At 47.9% G+C, this 16,981-nt stretch overlaps 1 protein-coding gene across 2 annotated transcripts in view; it reads left to right on the top strand.

The window, feature by feature from the left end:
* The window catches only part of IL6R (interleukin 6 receptor), a 161,009-nt gene that overhangs the window by 107,941 nt on the left and 36,087 nt on the right, over window positions 1-16,981 (top strand). For both annotated transcript variants that reach the window (XM_078671527.1, XM_078671528.1), the window contains one exon: window positions 3,520-3,664. In XM_078671527.1, coding sequence (XP_078527653.1) covers window positions 3,520-3,664 — 145 coding nt within the window. The remainder of the gene's footprint in view (window positions 1-3,519; window positions 3,665-16,981) is intronic.

The following is a 16,981-nucleotide window of genomic DNA, read 5'->3' as shown; positions in this document are numbered from 1 at the left end:
GCGAGCCACGCCCGAAACGCGTCTGGCATTTATTTGTGTGCGGAGCCAGGCTGTTGTAAATCCTTGGAATAAATGGTTTAACACGCTGTGAGCGGCTTCGTCATTTGGAGGCAACTCTTGGTTTTTTGTATAGCGGCATGCCCTGCCGCGACGGAGCCCCACTGCAAATCATGCGGATCCATAGTGCAGAGTATCAAGAGGCACTATACGAACAGCGTGTCCGCTCTGAGGAGGATTTATTGTTTCTTGCCTGCCTGCCTTGCACATACCCACTGGGGTAATACGAACATTTTGCAGGACTGAACAGCGCCCACTGTGATTTAATACAGAGCCAACTACATGTACCAGAAAAACTTTCGAGCACATGCCCACTAGGGCGGGATATTTAATTGCTCAGGTGGTTTGCTCATGCTGTTGAGTTCCTGCGCCAGTGATCAAGGGCGAGCCACGCCCGAAACGCGTCTGGCATTTATTTGTGTGCGGAGCCAGGCTGTTGTAAATCCTTGGAATAAATGGTTTAACACGCTGTGAGCGGCTTCGTCATTTGGAGGCAACTCTTGGTTTTTTGTATAGCGGCATGCCCTGCCGCGACGGAGCCCCACTGCAAATCATGCGGATCCATAGTGCAGAGTATCAAGAGGCACTATACGCACAGCGTGTCCGCTCTGAGGAGGATTTATTGTTTCTTGCCTGCCTGCCTTGCACATACCCACTGGGGTAATACGAACATTTTGCAGGACTGAACAGCGCCCACTGTGGTTTAATACAGAGCCAACTACATGAACCAGAAAAACTTTCGAGCACACGCCCACTAGGGCGGGATATTTAATTGCTCAGGTGGTTTGCTCATGCTGTTGAGTTCCTGCGCCAGTGATCAAGGGCGAGCCACGCCCGAAACGCGTCTGGCATTTATTTGTGTGCGGAGCCAGGCTGTTGTAAATCCTTGGAATAAATGGTTTAACACGCTGTGAGCGGCTTCGTCATTTGGAGGCAACTCTTGGTTTTTTGTATAGCGGCATGCCCTGCCGCGACGGAGCCCCACTGCAAATCATGCGGATCCATAGTGCAGAGTATCAAGAGGCACTATACGAACAGCGTGTCCGCTCTGAGGAGGATTTATTGTTTCTTGCCTGCCTGCCTTGCACATACCCACTGGGGTAATACGAACATTTTGCAGGACTGAACAGCGCCCACTGTGGTTTAATACAGAGCCAACTACATGTACCAGAAAAACTTTCGAGCACACGCCCACTAGGGCGGGATATTTAATTGCTCAGGTGGTTTGCTCATGCTGTTGAGTTCCTGCGCCAGTGATCAAGGGCGAGCCACGCCCGAAACGCGTCTGGCATTTATTTGTGTGCGGAGCCAGGCTGTTGTAAATCCTTGGAATAAATGGTTTAACACGCTGTGAGCGGCTTCGTCATTTGGAGGCAACTCTTGGTTTTTTGTATAGCGGCATGCCCTGCCGCGACGGAGCCCCACTGCAAATCATGCGGATCCATAGTGCAGAGTATCAAGAGGCACTATACGAACAGCGTGTCCGCTCTGAGGAGGATTTATTGTTTCTTGCCTGCCTGCCTTGCACATACCCACTGGGGTAATACGAACATTTTGCAGGACTGAACAGCGCCCACTGTGGTTTAATACAGAGCCAACTACATGTACCAGAAAAACTTTCGAGCACACGCCCACTAGGGCGGGATATTTAATTGCTCAGGTGGTTTGCTCATGCTGTTGAGTTCCTGCGCCAGTGATCAAGGGCGAGCCACGCCCGAAACGCGTCTGGCATTTATTTGTGTGCGGAGCCAGGCTGTTGTAAATCCTTGGAATAAATGGTTTAACACGCTGTGAGCGGCTTCGTCATTTGGAGGCAACTCTTGGTTTTTTATATATATATATATATATATATATATATATATATATATATATATATATATATATATACATATATATATATATACACTCCACAGATCCCGGCTCAACGGAGAGGCTGTCCCGCGAGGCGGTCCGTTTAAGGGGTACCGAAAACCCCAAAATATACAAATCCTCACCCTTCCAGAATCGATGTATATGGATATATATATATGTGTGTGTGTGTGTGTATATATATTGTTTCTCTTGAGTTCATTTATTCAATAATGCTTTGTTATTATTCACATAATCACCACATTGTGTCCCAGAACCTGTTTTTACAAAGCTGAAGTCAGTCCAAGACAAAGCAGTTCATGACAGACATTGTCAGACTGTAAAGCGCCAGTGGGTGGTGGTGCTTATCAGGACTGGATTGGTCTGTGTGAGGTAGTGTTCGCTGGTCTTTCGTGCCAGATAGTGCTTACTGGTCTGTGCACCTCTAACAGTGAGTTACTTAGAGCCCATTTGTGACCGCAAAAAAAGGGTGCAGTCATGTACAAATGCTATTTTGCGAGTCACTGACAAAATAGCATTTGCGACTCTTGCTATTAGGAAGGGGGTCCCTTACTAATAGTGAGTCACAATGCCATGTACTATTGTTTTGCGACTGCATTTGTGGTCGCAAAACACTCGCAGTTTACCACCTACTCAATTAGGTGGTAAACCACTTGCAAACAGGAAGGGGTCCCCAGGGGACTCCTTCCCCTTTGTGAGTGCGTGCCAAAATATTTTTTAAGAGCAGGCAGTGGTCCCAGGGACCACTGCCTGCCCTTAAATAATGAAACTGAAAAGTTTCATTATTCTTTTTTAAATGCTTCCCGTTTTCCTTTAAGGAAAACGGGATACCTTTTAAAAAAACTTTCTTTATTTCAAAAGCAGTCTTAGACATGGTGGTCTGCTGACCCCAGCAGCCCACCATCCCAGTGAGTGCTAGCCATTCCCAATGGGGTTGCATTTGAATATTGATGAGGCATGCAATTTGTGACCCCATTGGGAATCGCAAACAGTGTATGAGACACTGTTGTACATTCACTTTAGCGAGTCGCAAATTGCGAGTCTCAATTCGGCGCAAATTGCGACTCGCTAAAGTAAATGGTCATATATCTGGCCCTATGTTCCTTACTAATAATATCTTAATTTCTTTCAGATATACTAATAACTGTATCCGTTTAGTTTAACATTTCACAAGCATTTTCCTACTAATGCTACCTTGCAGTTTGTGAAGGCCTTCCTCTTTTGAACTAGAGTAGGGCAAGAAGCACAATGTCCAGATCTCATATTTGACTCTTTTTTTACTTTCCACTAAGAAGAAAATGGAACATTTCACGTTGATTCTTTGCTGTTGGGGCTGATCTACACAGCTCTCCTTCTCGGATATGAAAGGACGGAAAGATCAACTGATTTGCAAAAATGTATATCTAAGAATATAAATATAGTAAATGTTTATCTGTGTCTCATGAACTCTCCCTTTAAATATAAATATATATATAGTAGCTGTTATATACAGTGTGTGCACCTTCCCTTGTGACAACCCCTTCAGCTATCCAGTTGTGGTTTGGTGCTTGGATGTGTTTTACACTTTGTCGCTTGTGTTTTTGATGGTTTCAGACACCCGTCCAGCTGAGACCTTCCTACCTCATTGCCGATGCCTTGACTGGCCGGAGGCACTTGGTCCAGGTGAGAGCCCAGGAGGAATTTGGACATGGGTCTTGGAGTCACTGGAGCCCGGAGGCCACCGGCGTCCCTTGGACTGGTAGGGCCAGCTATAAAACTCTGCTTATGTTCACGGAGGAAGAGTGGTGTATGTGTTTCATGGTGGCCAATGTTCTCACAGCATAGTAGATCATGTGGTCTGTTTCTCAAAACATTTGGCAAGCATAAAGTATACGCATGTTCGTAAAAAAAAAAAATAATTTAGGCAGGACCCCCATATCGATTTAGAGTAGTTCCTGACCCTATGTCTACTAGGGTGGATTTTCTTCAAGTACGTTTAGGTCCTCAGAAATGGGTGCTTCCAGGGCAGGGATAGGCATTAGAAATGGGTGAACATCGACAAAGACATACGTTTGTGTTTGTCTGGGCGCTTTTGGGGCCCTGGGGAATCCAGCGGCTCCTTGATCTTCAATTGGATGACCACAGTCTTTCACCGCAGGCATCCAGTGGTCCCAGTACTATCAAAACCCCAAATTGAAAACCAAGCACCCCCCTTCAGCACTTGACTCTCAAGGTAGCAATGGTATAGCAACCCAAGGCTCCATCAGGGAGGTGATGAGGGTTGGAAACTCAGTAATGCACACTGGGCTCGACTGACCTTACAGGGCATCGGGTGGTTCCCCGGGAGGCTGGAAGGGTGCGGGCAAGTTGTGCGGAGGTGGAGGCAGGTTTTGCAACAGTGCTGGACTGGTTTTGCAGCGGTGCTGCAATATCAGCCCCCCAGTAATAAAAGCAGCACGTAAGCGTTTCCAGCCTCCCGGGCCAGGCAGTGCTTCCCCAGGGGCTGGTGTGAGAAACAATTGCCAGGGCTCTATGGGTTCCCAGTCTGCCATGAAGGCACAAAAAACACTCAATAAATCACTGTCAGTCGCTGCTTCTCTTTTAAAAAAGTAAAGTACTTTAATGCAAACAAAGCCAAATAACATGAATAGAATCTCAAAATACACAGTATACAGGCTGCAAAATACTATTCCAAACTAACGAAAAAGAACAGTGGTAACAGTATTTTTAAATATCCCTTTTAAAGAGGAGTATTCTATGGGAGATCCCGCACGACACAACATGTGGGTGTGACCTGTACATCATGGACTACCTTGAAAGAATTATACACACATTTTAAAGCCCCACACAGTCATATGGGTTGCTCATTTACCATGAGGGTGTTTACTCTTAACATTGTTTTAATTTGGCTGAGCCTTGCCGCCTTTTCTTATTTTCACGTTATCATTCTTTTTAGGTCGAGCCTAGCGCAAAACGACTTCTTGGAATCACTCAGGACTTTTCACACGCTCGTGCTTGTGTTTTTTTCCGGCTTTATTTCTATTGGGCTTTGCGTGCGTCTCTCCAAAAAGACAGGAAAAAACAGCACGCAATTGGGCAAAGGCGGGTGCAAGTCCCACCTTTCCCAGGGAATATATCCGCCCACGGCCTACGGCTTGCGGTTATGAGCAGCGGCGCACTGTGTGCCATCTGTTATGTGTCAGATTTCACATAAGCACGCGCCCACCACTCGCCGGACGCTGCAGCTGCATTTCAGTTGAACCAAGAGCTGAGTTCGCTTTATGGAAACAAGAGAACTCAGAGACAGAGATGGTAGAAAACTTCAAAGCGGGTAATGCACGCCTCCGCCAGCGCACCCTCCCCGGTTTGAATTTGAGAGAATCAGAAACAATACAATTAATTTCATGTATCTTTATTCCGTGGCACTTGTCCAAGTTTTTTTAAAGAAGAAATACGTCAGCACATTTGACCGCTGGGCCCCGCAGACATTTTGGGAGTGGGTGTTGAGCTTCTGGGCCTGGCTTCCAAAGACGCGCTAGAATTTCAGTTGACCCCTTCCACGCACATATGATTAGTATGTGAAATTATGAACTCGCTTAACAGGGCTCGGAGTATAACTCCGTGTGCAAATATTTAGACACTCCCTGCCAGTGCTGGCCTTTCGGCGATGGGAGCCAGGAGGAGGCCAAACGTGTAAGTATTGATGTCTTTTTTTCACGTCTGCTTTCAGGACAACTTTCAAAGGAAAAAAACGTTATGGTTTTGAAAGACATGTTCCTGGGTGGCAATATGTTAAAAAAAAAAAAGGCAATAGGTGGGAAATGCCAGACATTATTAGCACCGTTTGACGAACGTAAAATGTAAATGACACACAATGATTGCACTCCACTCTCTAGCTCCTCCCCCTCGCGCAAGGCATGGCGGGCCCTACGGGGAGAAAACTAACCATATGTGCTGGGAGAAAACTATCATTTCAGGGGCATTGGTGTGCTAATTTAAAAAAAAACACATATCCCTACTTTGGATGAATCAGCCATGCCATGGCACCTGCCCAAAATTTTCATTTTTTATAAATTTGCCACTGTCATTGCAGCAGAGCACTTTCAGTGAAAAATCTAAGCCGCATTTGAGGCAAACTACCTCTGGCTGGTGGGCTTCTGCTGAGGCAGTGCCTCCGATGCCCCAGTGTCATCAGTGACCACCCATATTCAGGTTTCCTTTCTTAATTAAAAAAAATCTATATCTTTTTAAATGTTACCATACGTGAGCGCCACAGTTGAGCTCCTCCCAGGTGATCAAGTTCAACTGTCTTCAAATACCTGGTGTGCAAGATTACACATTCGCCAGAGACCAGAACAAACAATGGCATAGCCAATAGGGCTCGCCTTTGGGACCTTATAAGTGTTTAGCTATGCAACAGTTGATGTCATTGCACCAAGGAGATTTTGCTGCATAATTAAATACTTATAAGGTCCCAAAAGCGAGACCTATTGGCTATGCCAATGCTTGTTTTTTATGTGGCCTCTAGGCCTCCTTGCCCTCCGGGGCACCCGCGCACAATTCTGGGAGCCATCCAGAAGGCCCCTCCAGCTGTGCAGTCTGCCAGCCCACCCTTCTGACCTTGCACACTTCTCCTTGTGCCAGGGCGGGTAGCCCTCTTTTCCTACCTTCCTTGCCCGCCTTGCTGTTCCAGTGCAAAAGAGCCAACGAATGAGAGTGCTCGGTTCTCTCACACCTAGGGCCCCACCTCTTCCCAGTGCCAATAAGCTTCAACTAGGTCACTCACTGAACATTTTGGTTGTTATGGCGCACTATCTCTAATAATTGAGGGTATTTCAAAAAAACACGCTTGTGCCCTAGAGGGCCATCGGGGAACCCTTGGCAAAATGAGCTTCCTGAGATGTTAAACTAAACCCCACTTCCATATTCTTGCTTCTGTGGGTGCCCCCGTTCTCAGAGCATCTACAGCGATGTTGATAAAGGCAGCACTTGATTAATGCACTCTTTTGCAAATATGTGCGGCCCAATTGAGCCAAATTTGACAGAGTTGGTTGCCCTTGTTCCTGGAGGTAGGATTTAGTCACCAGTGCCACCCACAAGAACCTGGTTGAGCATTTTTCTTTTTCTTTCCTGAAAAGCGGAACCTCTCCTTTTCTAGCCTGTATCTACCTGAAGGGGGCGCTGCAGCACAGCCCTTTCTCAGCAGCATGTGCAGCTTTTAACCCCTTCGATGCTGATGACGAGCTCAGCTCGTCATGAGGTACACCTCTCGTACGCTCATGACGAGCTGAGCTCGTCATGAACCGCGGCTTTTTGAAAAAGTCAGCGCACAGCGGGAAAATGCGCCGCACGCATGCGGTTAATCTCTAGGCATATTCAGTATTTCCAGCAGATGTGGCACCCATGTATGTGCAGGCAGCTGGGCTGATGACTCCACAGGCCAGGCTTCTTGTCTGGGAGATTGTAGTTTCACAGTTTCTCCGGGAGGCAGCTCCTCTCCTTTTCTCCAGGAGGCAGCTCCTCCTTTTCTCCAGGCAGTCTGCAGTATTCTTGCATGAAATGTGTGCAGACTGTCCCCACAAGGAAGTAGAAATACGCAGGCTCCTGGCTACCTGAGCTGAGCTTTGCCAGGCTAAGGATTTCACAGCCCTTTGGGCATGACCTCTTCAGCCCTTGAAAAGTGTCTCGAGGCCTCCCCCGATGAGGGCGAGCGTCACTGATTGCTTCAGACCTGGACGCTTCAGTTTTAAGCCCTGAAGTGCCTAGGGCCGAGTGTCAATCAGTGTCACCGAGCGGGGTGGGGTCAGCAGTCTCACAGACCCCATCCCACTCTGTGACGAGTGGGGGGCTGCTGCCTTCCCTCCTTCCCTCAATGGTTGACCTAAGGTCAGCAAATGAGAGAAGTCATCAGTCCCAACCTCCATGGGACCTCTGAGGCTTTCCTCTGCAGGAGCTGCATTGCAGGTAAGTGTTATGTTTTTGAATGTTTGGTGTGTGCGTATATATATAAATGTATGAATTTGTTGTGAGTGAGTGTAGTCTATGAGTGTGTGTTAGTGTGTTTGTGCGCATGCATGTATTTGCGCATTTGTGCATGTGTGGGAGTGAAGCAGTGTATACATGTGTGTGTGGCCCGCCCGCCACCCTTCCTTCTAAAATTCCTGGCTGCTACTGCCCCACTGGGTGATTCCTGTCAGTGGTCCATGAGTACACTAGCACTTTGCCCTAGGTTTCATCCCAGTATCTAGCCTAGTCGTGCAGACAACGCTATGTATTCTGCTGGCGCACCTCTGTGAATGGTGTTATGCCGTTAATGCCATTTTGTGTATCCCTCCCAGATTGGTCACACCACAGTCTGTGTCCTCTGGTGAAAACTAGATGAGGGGGTTCGGAATTCCCTGTCCGAGAATCACAAAAAAAGGGCTCAAAAGATGAAGACTTTCTAACTTAGTTAGCTCTCAGAAAGAGGGAGGGAACAACACCAACTCTTTGTTGTGACACTCCTTTATGCAAATGTGACAACCATCTAGCCACAAACATGGGCCACCTTTCTCTATACAGGTGTCTTTCCTCTTTCTGCATTACTATCTCTATTCATACCCCATGTGGCTTTCTCTCCAGTTCTGACACTTTTCCAGTCCAGATGTGTGGCTCTGGTGCGCACATCTACAGGTGTGCAATGATCTCTCTGCACGCTTGGCATTCACATTTGCTACCATAGCACACCTCTCCTGCCGATATACCCTTTTCTCCAGTATTAGGGGTGTCTTTCATAGATTCACATGCTTGAATATTCCCCGTCGTCGAAGTGGGAGTCCCACGGTAAATAAAATAGCAATAATGCTAAATATATATATATATATATATATATATATATATATGTAAACATAATACATAATACATAATAAAAGAAGAGGAAATACAACTGAAAACCTCCAAAGTGATTCCTACATAGGAATGCATGGTAAAGAGAAAAACTACTTGTAACACATTAGTGTCATTATGTTAGTCCAAATCCCAGCCAATCAGGCGCCAGCACCCTCTAGAACCTTCTCCTCAGAAGCTCAAGCCCTCAGATTTTCTACCGCACGTCGTGTGAAGGGCGTCTCCCTGAGCTCTGCTCAGTTTTTCACCTCAACTCTTCTTGTTCCAGTTTTTCTCAACATGTCAAGTAAGAAGTCTTTATTTAGACCTCTTCTTGTGGGAGGCTGCGCCTTTTTGAGAAGGACCCCCACCAGAAGTGTATTTATTGCTTATATCCTGATCATGAGGCTGGCAGCTGCATGTTCTGTAGAACTTTTTCTACTAAGACTCTCAAGGACAGAGAAGGCCGTCTTCTCCTTTGGCTCCAGCGTCTAAAGGACAAGGATTCTGCCCTGTCAGATGCAGAAAGTTTTCACTCTGGTCCTTCTTCATCAGCCTCTAAGCGTGGTAGTGTCCAGGATTTTCCATCTCCTTTCCTCAAAAAGAAGAAATTAGCCCTGCCTCTGGCTTCTGTGATGTCTCCTACCACTCTTACTACCACTACGCCCACGAGACCTGGCTCTCAGGCGTCTTCGGCTGCCTCTCGGTGTGTTTCCACACCTCTTAGAGTTCCGTCGTCGACGGGAGCATCTACGAGCGTTCCGACGATGAGAACCGCATTGTCTGCATCATCGACGACGACGCTGACGATGGCATCAGCCTTTACTTCATCGACGGTCACGTCGACAGCACACACGTCGACGAGAGTTTCCTTGCCTTCTAAGCCTGTCCCGTCGACGATTCCTATCACCTCGTCGACGAAGAAGAAAGAATCCTCGTCGACGAAAGTCTCAAAGAAATCTTCGTCGAAGACTCCGTCGACCAAAGCCCCGTCGACGAGGACTCCGTCTACGGATGTTCAGCCTGCGTCGACGACTGCACCGTCGACGACCGCACCGTCGACGACTGCACCATCGACGACTTCACCATCGACGACTTCGTCTACGATGGATCGCCCGTCGACAGTGACCCTGACGACGACTCCATCGACGGCCACACCGTCGACGATGGGTTCCTTGAAATTGGCTTCGTCGTCAGTCAAATCAGCACCATTGACGATAGCGTCGACGGCGCCGTCGATGGAGGCACTGGCTTCCTTTGCCTCATTGCCGTTAGTGCCTTTGAAGTCTTCAGGATCCTCTGATGACTCATCCCATCGTCGCAAGCAGGCTCCGTGCCAACAGCTCTCTGCTCCAGAGCCGCAACCACCTTCTCCTATGTTTGCCACTACCTCTGAGCATGAAACTGACTCTGACAATGAGGGTGACACATTTGGGGCGGCCCATAGTCCCTCTGATTTGATTATCAAGTGTCGGGAGTCTGACACTGACGAAGATAGCAGGGAACAAGAGTCTCAACCTCAAGAACAGTTGGTCCAAGTACCTATGGCTACAATACCATTAACCTTGATCTCAAATCTCCAACATATGCTGGATGATTACAACCGTCGTTTCCCAGCAACGCCGCAAGGTACTCCGGTACAATCTCCTGCTCCCGTTGCTCTGCCTCCACCGTCTCTTCTGCCAACGTTACCACCCACAACTTCGTCTCAGGTTCAGACGTCAATCAGAATCCATACTACTGTTTATCCGCAGGATGCGGATGATGAGGCGGTCCCAGAACGTGAGGACGGAGAGGTCCCTGACAATTCGGACGAGGATGCAGGCGACCAGGATATGGCGGAGTGGGACGATTACCGAAAACAGACGCCCTCTCCTCAGCCAGGAAACTCTGGTGAATCACCTCCTGTAGATATCGCCAGTTTTCATCTACTCATGGATAAAGCGGCTCAGCGTTTTAAATTGCCAAGATGGCAACGTGAAGAGGATTGTTTCCTCTATGATTTTAAAGATAAGCCTTATAAGCAGGTCCACACGATTCCAATAATCGATTTTGTTTGGAAGGAGGGAATTAAACTCATGCAAGCTCCAAACTTGTTACCTGCTCAACTGCCGCGCCTTGAGTAGAAATACAAGGCTCCTACCGGTTCTCCGGCATGCTTGATCTCTCACCCTAAGCCGGACTCAGTTGTGACTCAGGCTGCACAGCGTCGAGCCCGGAACCCAGCGTCTCCAATCACAGCACCTCCCAATAGAGAGGGTCGACACCTAGACGCTATTGGCTGCAGGTTTTCAACCATGGCTTCCACTTCTGTCCGAGCAGCCAATGCCTTAGCCATTTTGGGACGCTATGACCGGCAGATGTGGTCGGACATATCTGCATTAATTGATCTAATACCTGAGGCTTCCAAGGCGGACGCTCAGCAGATCCTTCACGATGGACAGAGAGCATCGGAAGAAATGATCGACTGTGCAGTCGATATTGGTGGTACAGGTTTCCGTCTGCTTGCAAGTGCAGCTGCCCTCCGACGCCAGTGTTGGTTAAAATCCACCTCCTTCCGGCAGGAAGTCCAATCCAAGATACTTGATATGCCGTATGATGTTAAATCGCTATTCGGATCTCACATCGATGATGCCCTGGAGTCCATTAAGAAGGACACCGACACAGCTAAGTCTTTGGACATGTTGCAGTTCCGGAAGCAGTCCTTTCGAGGTGCGCGCGGACGCAGCACTTCTTCCAATTTTCGAGGAGGGCAACAGTCCCACTCCTTCAATCAGGGCAACCAGGGTTACACCTCCACTCAGCAGAGTCGTCAGCAGCCCTCCAGACCCTATAGGGGAAAGTCCTCCTATCGCGGATCCACCCCCAAGCGCCAATGACTTTTCTCATCCCCAAAGTGTTGGAGGTCGAATCTCTCTGTTCTATTCTCAGTGGTCCTCCATCACTTCGGACCGCTGGGTTTTGGACATTGTACGGCGGGGTCATACCTTAGAATTCGTCGAGATTCCTCCTCGTACTCCACCATTTGGCCCGCCTCCTCCACACCTCAAGGAGCTTTACCATCAAGTCCGTCTTCTTGTTTTAAAGGGTGCAGTAGAAGTGGTCCCGAAACATCAAAGAGGAGAAGGGTTTTACTCTCGATTCTTCCTCATACTCAAGAAGACCGGAGATTGGCGACCCATTCTGGATTTTAGGGCTCTCAACCAATTCACTAAAGTGCCAATCTTTCCGCATGCTAACATTACTGGAAATCCAGCGTCTTTTATCCAGCGAGGATTTCATGACCACCATAGACCTTCAGGACACGTACTTTCATGTCCCGATTATCCGACAACATCGCCAGTACCTGCGTTTCAAAGTGGGACAAACGCACTATCAGTTCAAGGTCTTTCCCTTCGAGCTGCGATCAGCTCCTCGTGTGTTCACGAAGGTACTGGCCCCTGTGGTGGCTCACCTGCGTCTCCAAGGCGTTCAAATCTTTCCATATTTAGACGATTGCCTCCTCAAGTCTCAATCCCACCATCAACTATGTCAGGACACTCGTCTTTGCCAGCAGGTGTTTCAGTCCCTGGGGTTGACCATCAACGTCGAAAAGTCACAGTTTGCGCCTCTGCAAACCAGAAACTTCTTCGGAGCGATCCTGGACACAAAACTTTCCAAAGCGTTCGTCTCGCACGAGCGACGACAGAAGATCCTACGTCTAGTCTCCCTCATTCGAAAAAGACAGTCCGTTTCTGTTCGGACGTTAAAGTCATTTTTGGGGATGGCATCATCTTGTATCGCACTGATCCCAAATTGCAGATTGCGAACCCGTCCCATTCAGGAGGAACTGGACTTACAGTGGCGTCAGGTCTCCGGGTCCTTCAACGACCTAGTTGCTGTCACAGCCTGCATGAGAAAGAGCTTGCTTTGGTGGGCGCAGCCAACCAATCTGGAGACGGGAACGTCGTTCCTCGTTCACGCACCAGATCTCACGCTCACGACGGACGCCTCTCTGGAGGGGTGGGGCGCTCATCTCCAAGGCCTATTCATCAAAGGCAAGTGGACTCCGCCCCAACGCACGTGGCATATCAACAGGCTAGAGTTGATGGCTATCTTCCTAGCGCTCAAGTCATTCCTGCCTGTAGTTCACGGGGGGTCAGTGCTTATCCAAACGGACAATACCACCAGCATGCACTACGTGAACAAGCAGGGAGGAACCAAGTCTCCTCATCTGTCTCGCTTGGCCCAGTCAATCTGGGAGTGGGCTCTCCGTCATCAGATGACCTTGACAGCTGTCCATCTGCCGGGCGTGTCCAACATTCTGGCGGACTCTCTAAGCAGGTCCACTTCCTCAGCACAGGAATGAGAACTGCACCAGCCGACTCTGGATCTTGTGTTCCACCGGTGGGGTCGCCCAACTCTAGACCTCTTTGCAACACCGGAGAATCAAAAATGCCAGTCTTACGCAAGTTGGCATCCCCACCGTCGTGCGGGAATGCCCTTTTGATCGATTGGTGCGATCTATTCGCTTACGTTTTTCCGCCGATTCTGTTAGTGCCGCGAGTGCTGTGGAAGATGCGGAGGCAGCCCTGCCACATCCTATTGATCGCACCTCGCTGGCCCAGACAGGCATGGTTTTCGGAATTGCTTCTGCTGTCCCAGTGCAAGCCCATTCCTCTGCGTCCCCGTCCAGACCTTGTAACGATGGACAGGGGCCAAGTGTGCCATCCGGACCCCTCCACGCTACAATTGTCGGCATGGAACCTGAGCACCTTGAATTCGCAGACTTGAACATATCTCAGGAATGCAGGGACATCCTTGCTCATGCTAGGGCTCCGTCTACCATCAAAACTTACAAACTCAAGTGGAAGAGATTCTGTCATTGGTGCGTGGCAGCTAATGTCCATCCCATCCATTCCACTCCGGAGCAGCTTCTTCCGTTCTTCTTAAGTCTCGCTCAGTCAGGACTTTCACATGCTACCCTGACAGTGTTCCTAGCTGCAATCTCTCGTTTCCGACACAATGGCTCCTCTTCCCTCTGTTCGTCCAGAATCATACATCAATTCTTCAAAGGGCTCTTCCGCAAGTTCCCACCTGTTCGGCGCCCTCCTCCATCTTGGCACCTCAATGTTGTCCTATCTCAACTTATGAAGTCACCATTTGAGCCTATCCATAAAGCGGATACCAAATTCCTCACCTGGAAAGTTGCGCTGCTTTTGGCTTTAACTTCATCTCGTCGCGTGAGCGACCTTCACGCTTTCACTGTCAAACCACCTTATCTACAGTTCAAACCTAAAGGAGTGGCGCTTCCCACCAACCCCTCTTTCCTACCTAAAGTGCCTACGGATTTTCATCTGAATGAGCCTGTGTTCCTACAAACTTTCTTTCCGGACCCAAAGTCTCCGGCGGAGCAGCGCTTACATTCTTTGGACATCAAACGATGCCTTAAATTTTACATTGCCAGAACTGCCTCCTTCCGCAAGTCCGATCAACTGTTCATTGCTTACGGATGACTGCGTAAGGGGCATCCAGTCTCCAAACCAACAATTGCCCGTTGGCTTTCTTCAGCCATTACCTACTGCCATCAACAAGCTGGCAAACCATTGCAGTCTTTAGTGAGGGCTCATTCTACGAGGGCGATGTCTTCATCCACCGCCTTGTTTGCCGGTGTGCCACTTCATCAGATTTGCCGTGCAGCGACATGGTCCTGCAGGCACACCTTCACCAGGCATTACTGCTTGGATGCCATCAATGAGGCAGATACCGCAGTGGGACAGGCAGTGCTTCATCATCTTTTCAAATAAGGTGAGCCTCTGTTCCCTCCTCCTTTGTGTTTTCTGTGATTGCTAATAATGTTTACATGACTGTAATTTTACTGTCTTTGGCTTTTTCCATATGTGCCTAGCAATCTCAGTTCTACGGAGGTTACTGCTTTCTATTCTATTCAAGCATGTGAATCTATGAAAGACACCCCTAATACTGGAGAAGAACAATTGTTACTTACCTGTAAACAGGTGGTTCTCCAGTATTGGTGTCTTTCATAGATTCACATGCGACCCACCCTCCTCCCCTCAGAGGCTCTCTTCTCCTCATACACTCTTGATCACTTTGGTGCTACGAAAATCTGAGGGCTTGAGCTTCTCAGGAGAAGGTTCTAGAGGGTGCTGGCACCTGATTGGCTGGGATTTGGACTAACATAATGACACTAATGTGTTACAAGTAGTTTTTCTCTTTACCATGCATTCCTATGTAGGAATCGCTTTGGAGGTTTTCAGTTGTACTTCCTCTTCTTTTATTATGTATTATGTTTTCATATATATATATATATATATACATATATATATATATATATATATATACATATATATATATATATATATATATATATATATATATATATATATATATATATATATATATATATATATATATTTTTAGCATTATTGCTATTTTATTTACCGTGGGACTCCCACTTCGACGACGGGGAATATTCAAGCATGTGAATCTATGAAAGACACCAATACTGGAGAAACACCTGTTTACAGGTAAGGAACAATTGTTCTTTCTTTCTCCCTGCAGATAGAGCGCTCTTTTCTGCAGATAAAGCACTCTTCCTTCTCTTGCTTCTGATATGGTTCTCTAACACCTGCTCTTGTCTGTGGGCAGCTGTGGCTTTCTCTCTGCACATAAGGCCCTTTTCCACGTCCCTCTTCGATTAGAGCATATTTCTACTATACCACTGCACATATAGCTCTTCTCTGCTCTCTCTAAAGATAAGGCACGCTTGATTTGCTCTATGCAGATATGACACACTTTCTCCTCTCTCTTTGCATATGTGGCACTCCCCTCTTTCTGCATATATTACACTCTCTCTGCAGATATGGCTTCCTTCTCCCTCTGCAGATGGGCACTCTTCATTCTCTCTCTGTACATTGCGGCACTCCCCTCTCTCTGCATATATAACACTCTCTCTGCAGATATGGCTTCCTTCTCCCTCTGCAGATGGGCACTCTTCATTCTCTCTCTGTACATTGTAGCACTCCCCTCTCTCTGCATATATAACACCCTCTTTGCAGATATGGCTCCCTTCTCTCTCTGCAGATGGGCACTCTTCATTCTCTCTCTGTACATTGCGGCACTCCCCTCTCTCTGCATATATAACACTCTCTCTGCAGATATGGCTTCCTTCTCCCTCTGCAGATGGGCACTCTTCATTCTCTCTCTGTATATTGCGGCACTCCCCTCTCTGCATATATAACACTCTCTCTGCAGATATGGCTTCCTTCTCCCTCTGCAGATGGGCACTATTCATTCTCTCTCTGTATATTGCGGCACTCCCCTCTCTGCATATATAACACTCTCTCTGCAGATATGGCTCCCTTCTCTCTCTGCAGATGGGCACTCTTCATTCTCTCTCTGTACATTACGGCACTCCCCTCCCTCTGCATATATAACACTCTCTCTGCAGATATGGCTCCCTTCTCTCTCTGCAGATTGGCGCTTTTCATTCTCTCTCTGTACATTGCGGCACTCCCCTCTTTCTGCATATATTACACTCTCTCTGCAGATATGGCTCCCTTCTCTCTCTGCAGATGGGCGCTTTTCATTCTCTCTCTGTACACTGCGGCACTCCCCTCTTTCTGCATATATTACACTCTCTGCAGATATGGCTCCCTACTCTCTCTGCAGATGAACAGTCTTCATTCTCTCTCTCTGTACATTGCAGCACTCTCCTCTTGCTGCATATATTACACTGCAGATGTGGCTCCCTTCTCTCTATGCAGATGAACACTCTTCATTTTCTCACTGTACATTGCGGCACTCCCCTCTTTCTGCATATATTACACTCACTCTGCAGATATGGCTCCCTTCTCTCTCTGCAGATGAGCACTTTTCATTCTCTCTCTGTACATTGGAGCACTCCCCTCTCTCTGCATATATAACACTCTCTCTGCAGATATGGCTCCCTTCTCTCTCTGCAGATGGGCACTCTTCATTCTCTCTCTGTATATTGCGGCACTCCCCTCTCTCTGCATATGTACCACTCTCTCTGCAGATATGGCTCCCTTCTCTCTCTGCAGATGGGCACTCTTCATTCTCTCTCTGTACATTGCGGCACTCCCCTCTCTCTGCATATATAACACTCTCTCTGCACATTGTGGCACTCCCCTCTCTCTGCATATATAACACTCTCTCTGCAGATATGGCTTCCTTCTCCCTCTGCAGATGG

This window comes from Lissotriton helveticus, chromosome 12 (assembly GCF_964261635.1).
Source record: "Lissotriton helveticus chromosome 12, aLisHel1.1, whole genome shotgun sequence".
Lineage (NCBI taxonomy): Eukaryota > Metazoa > Chordata > Amphibia > Caudata > Salamandridae > Lissotriton > Lissotriton helveticus.
The sequence above is the reverse complement of the archived record's forward strand: the minus strand, read 5'-3'. Positions and strand labels throughout refer to the sequence as shown.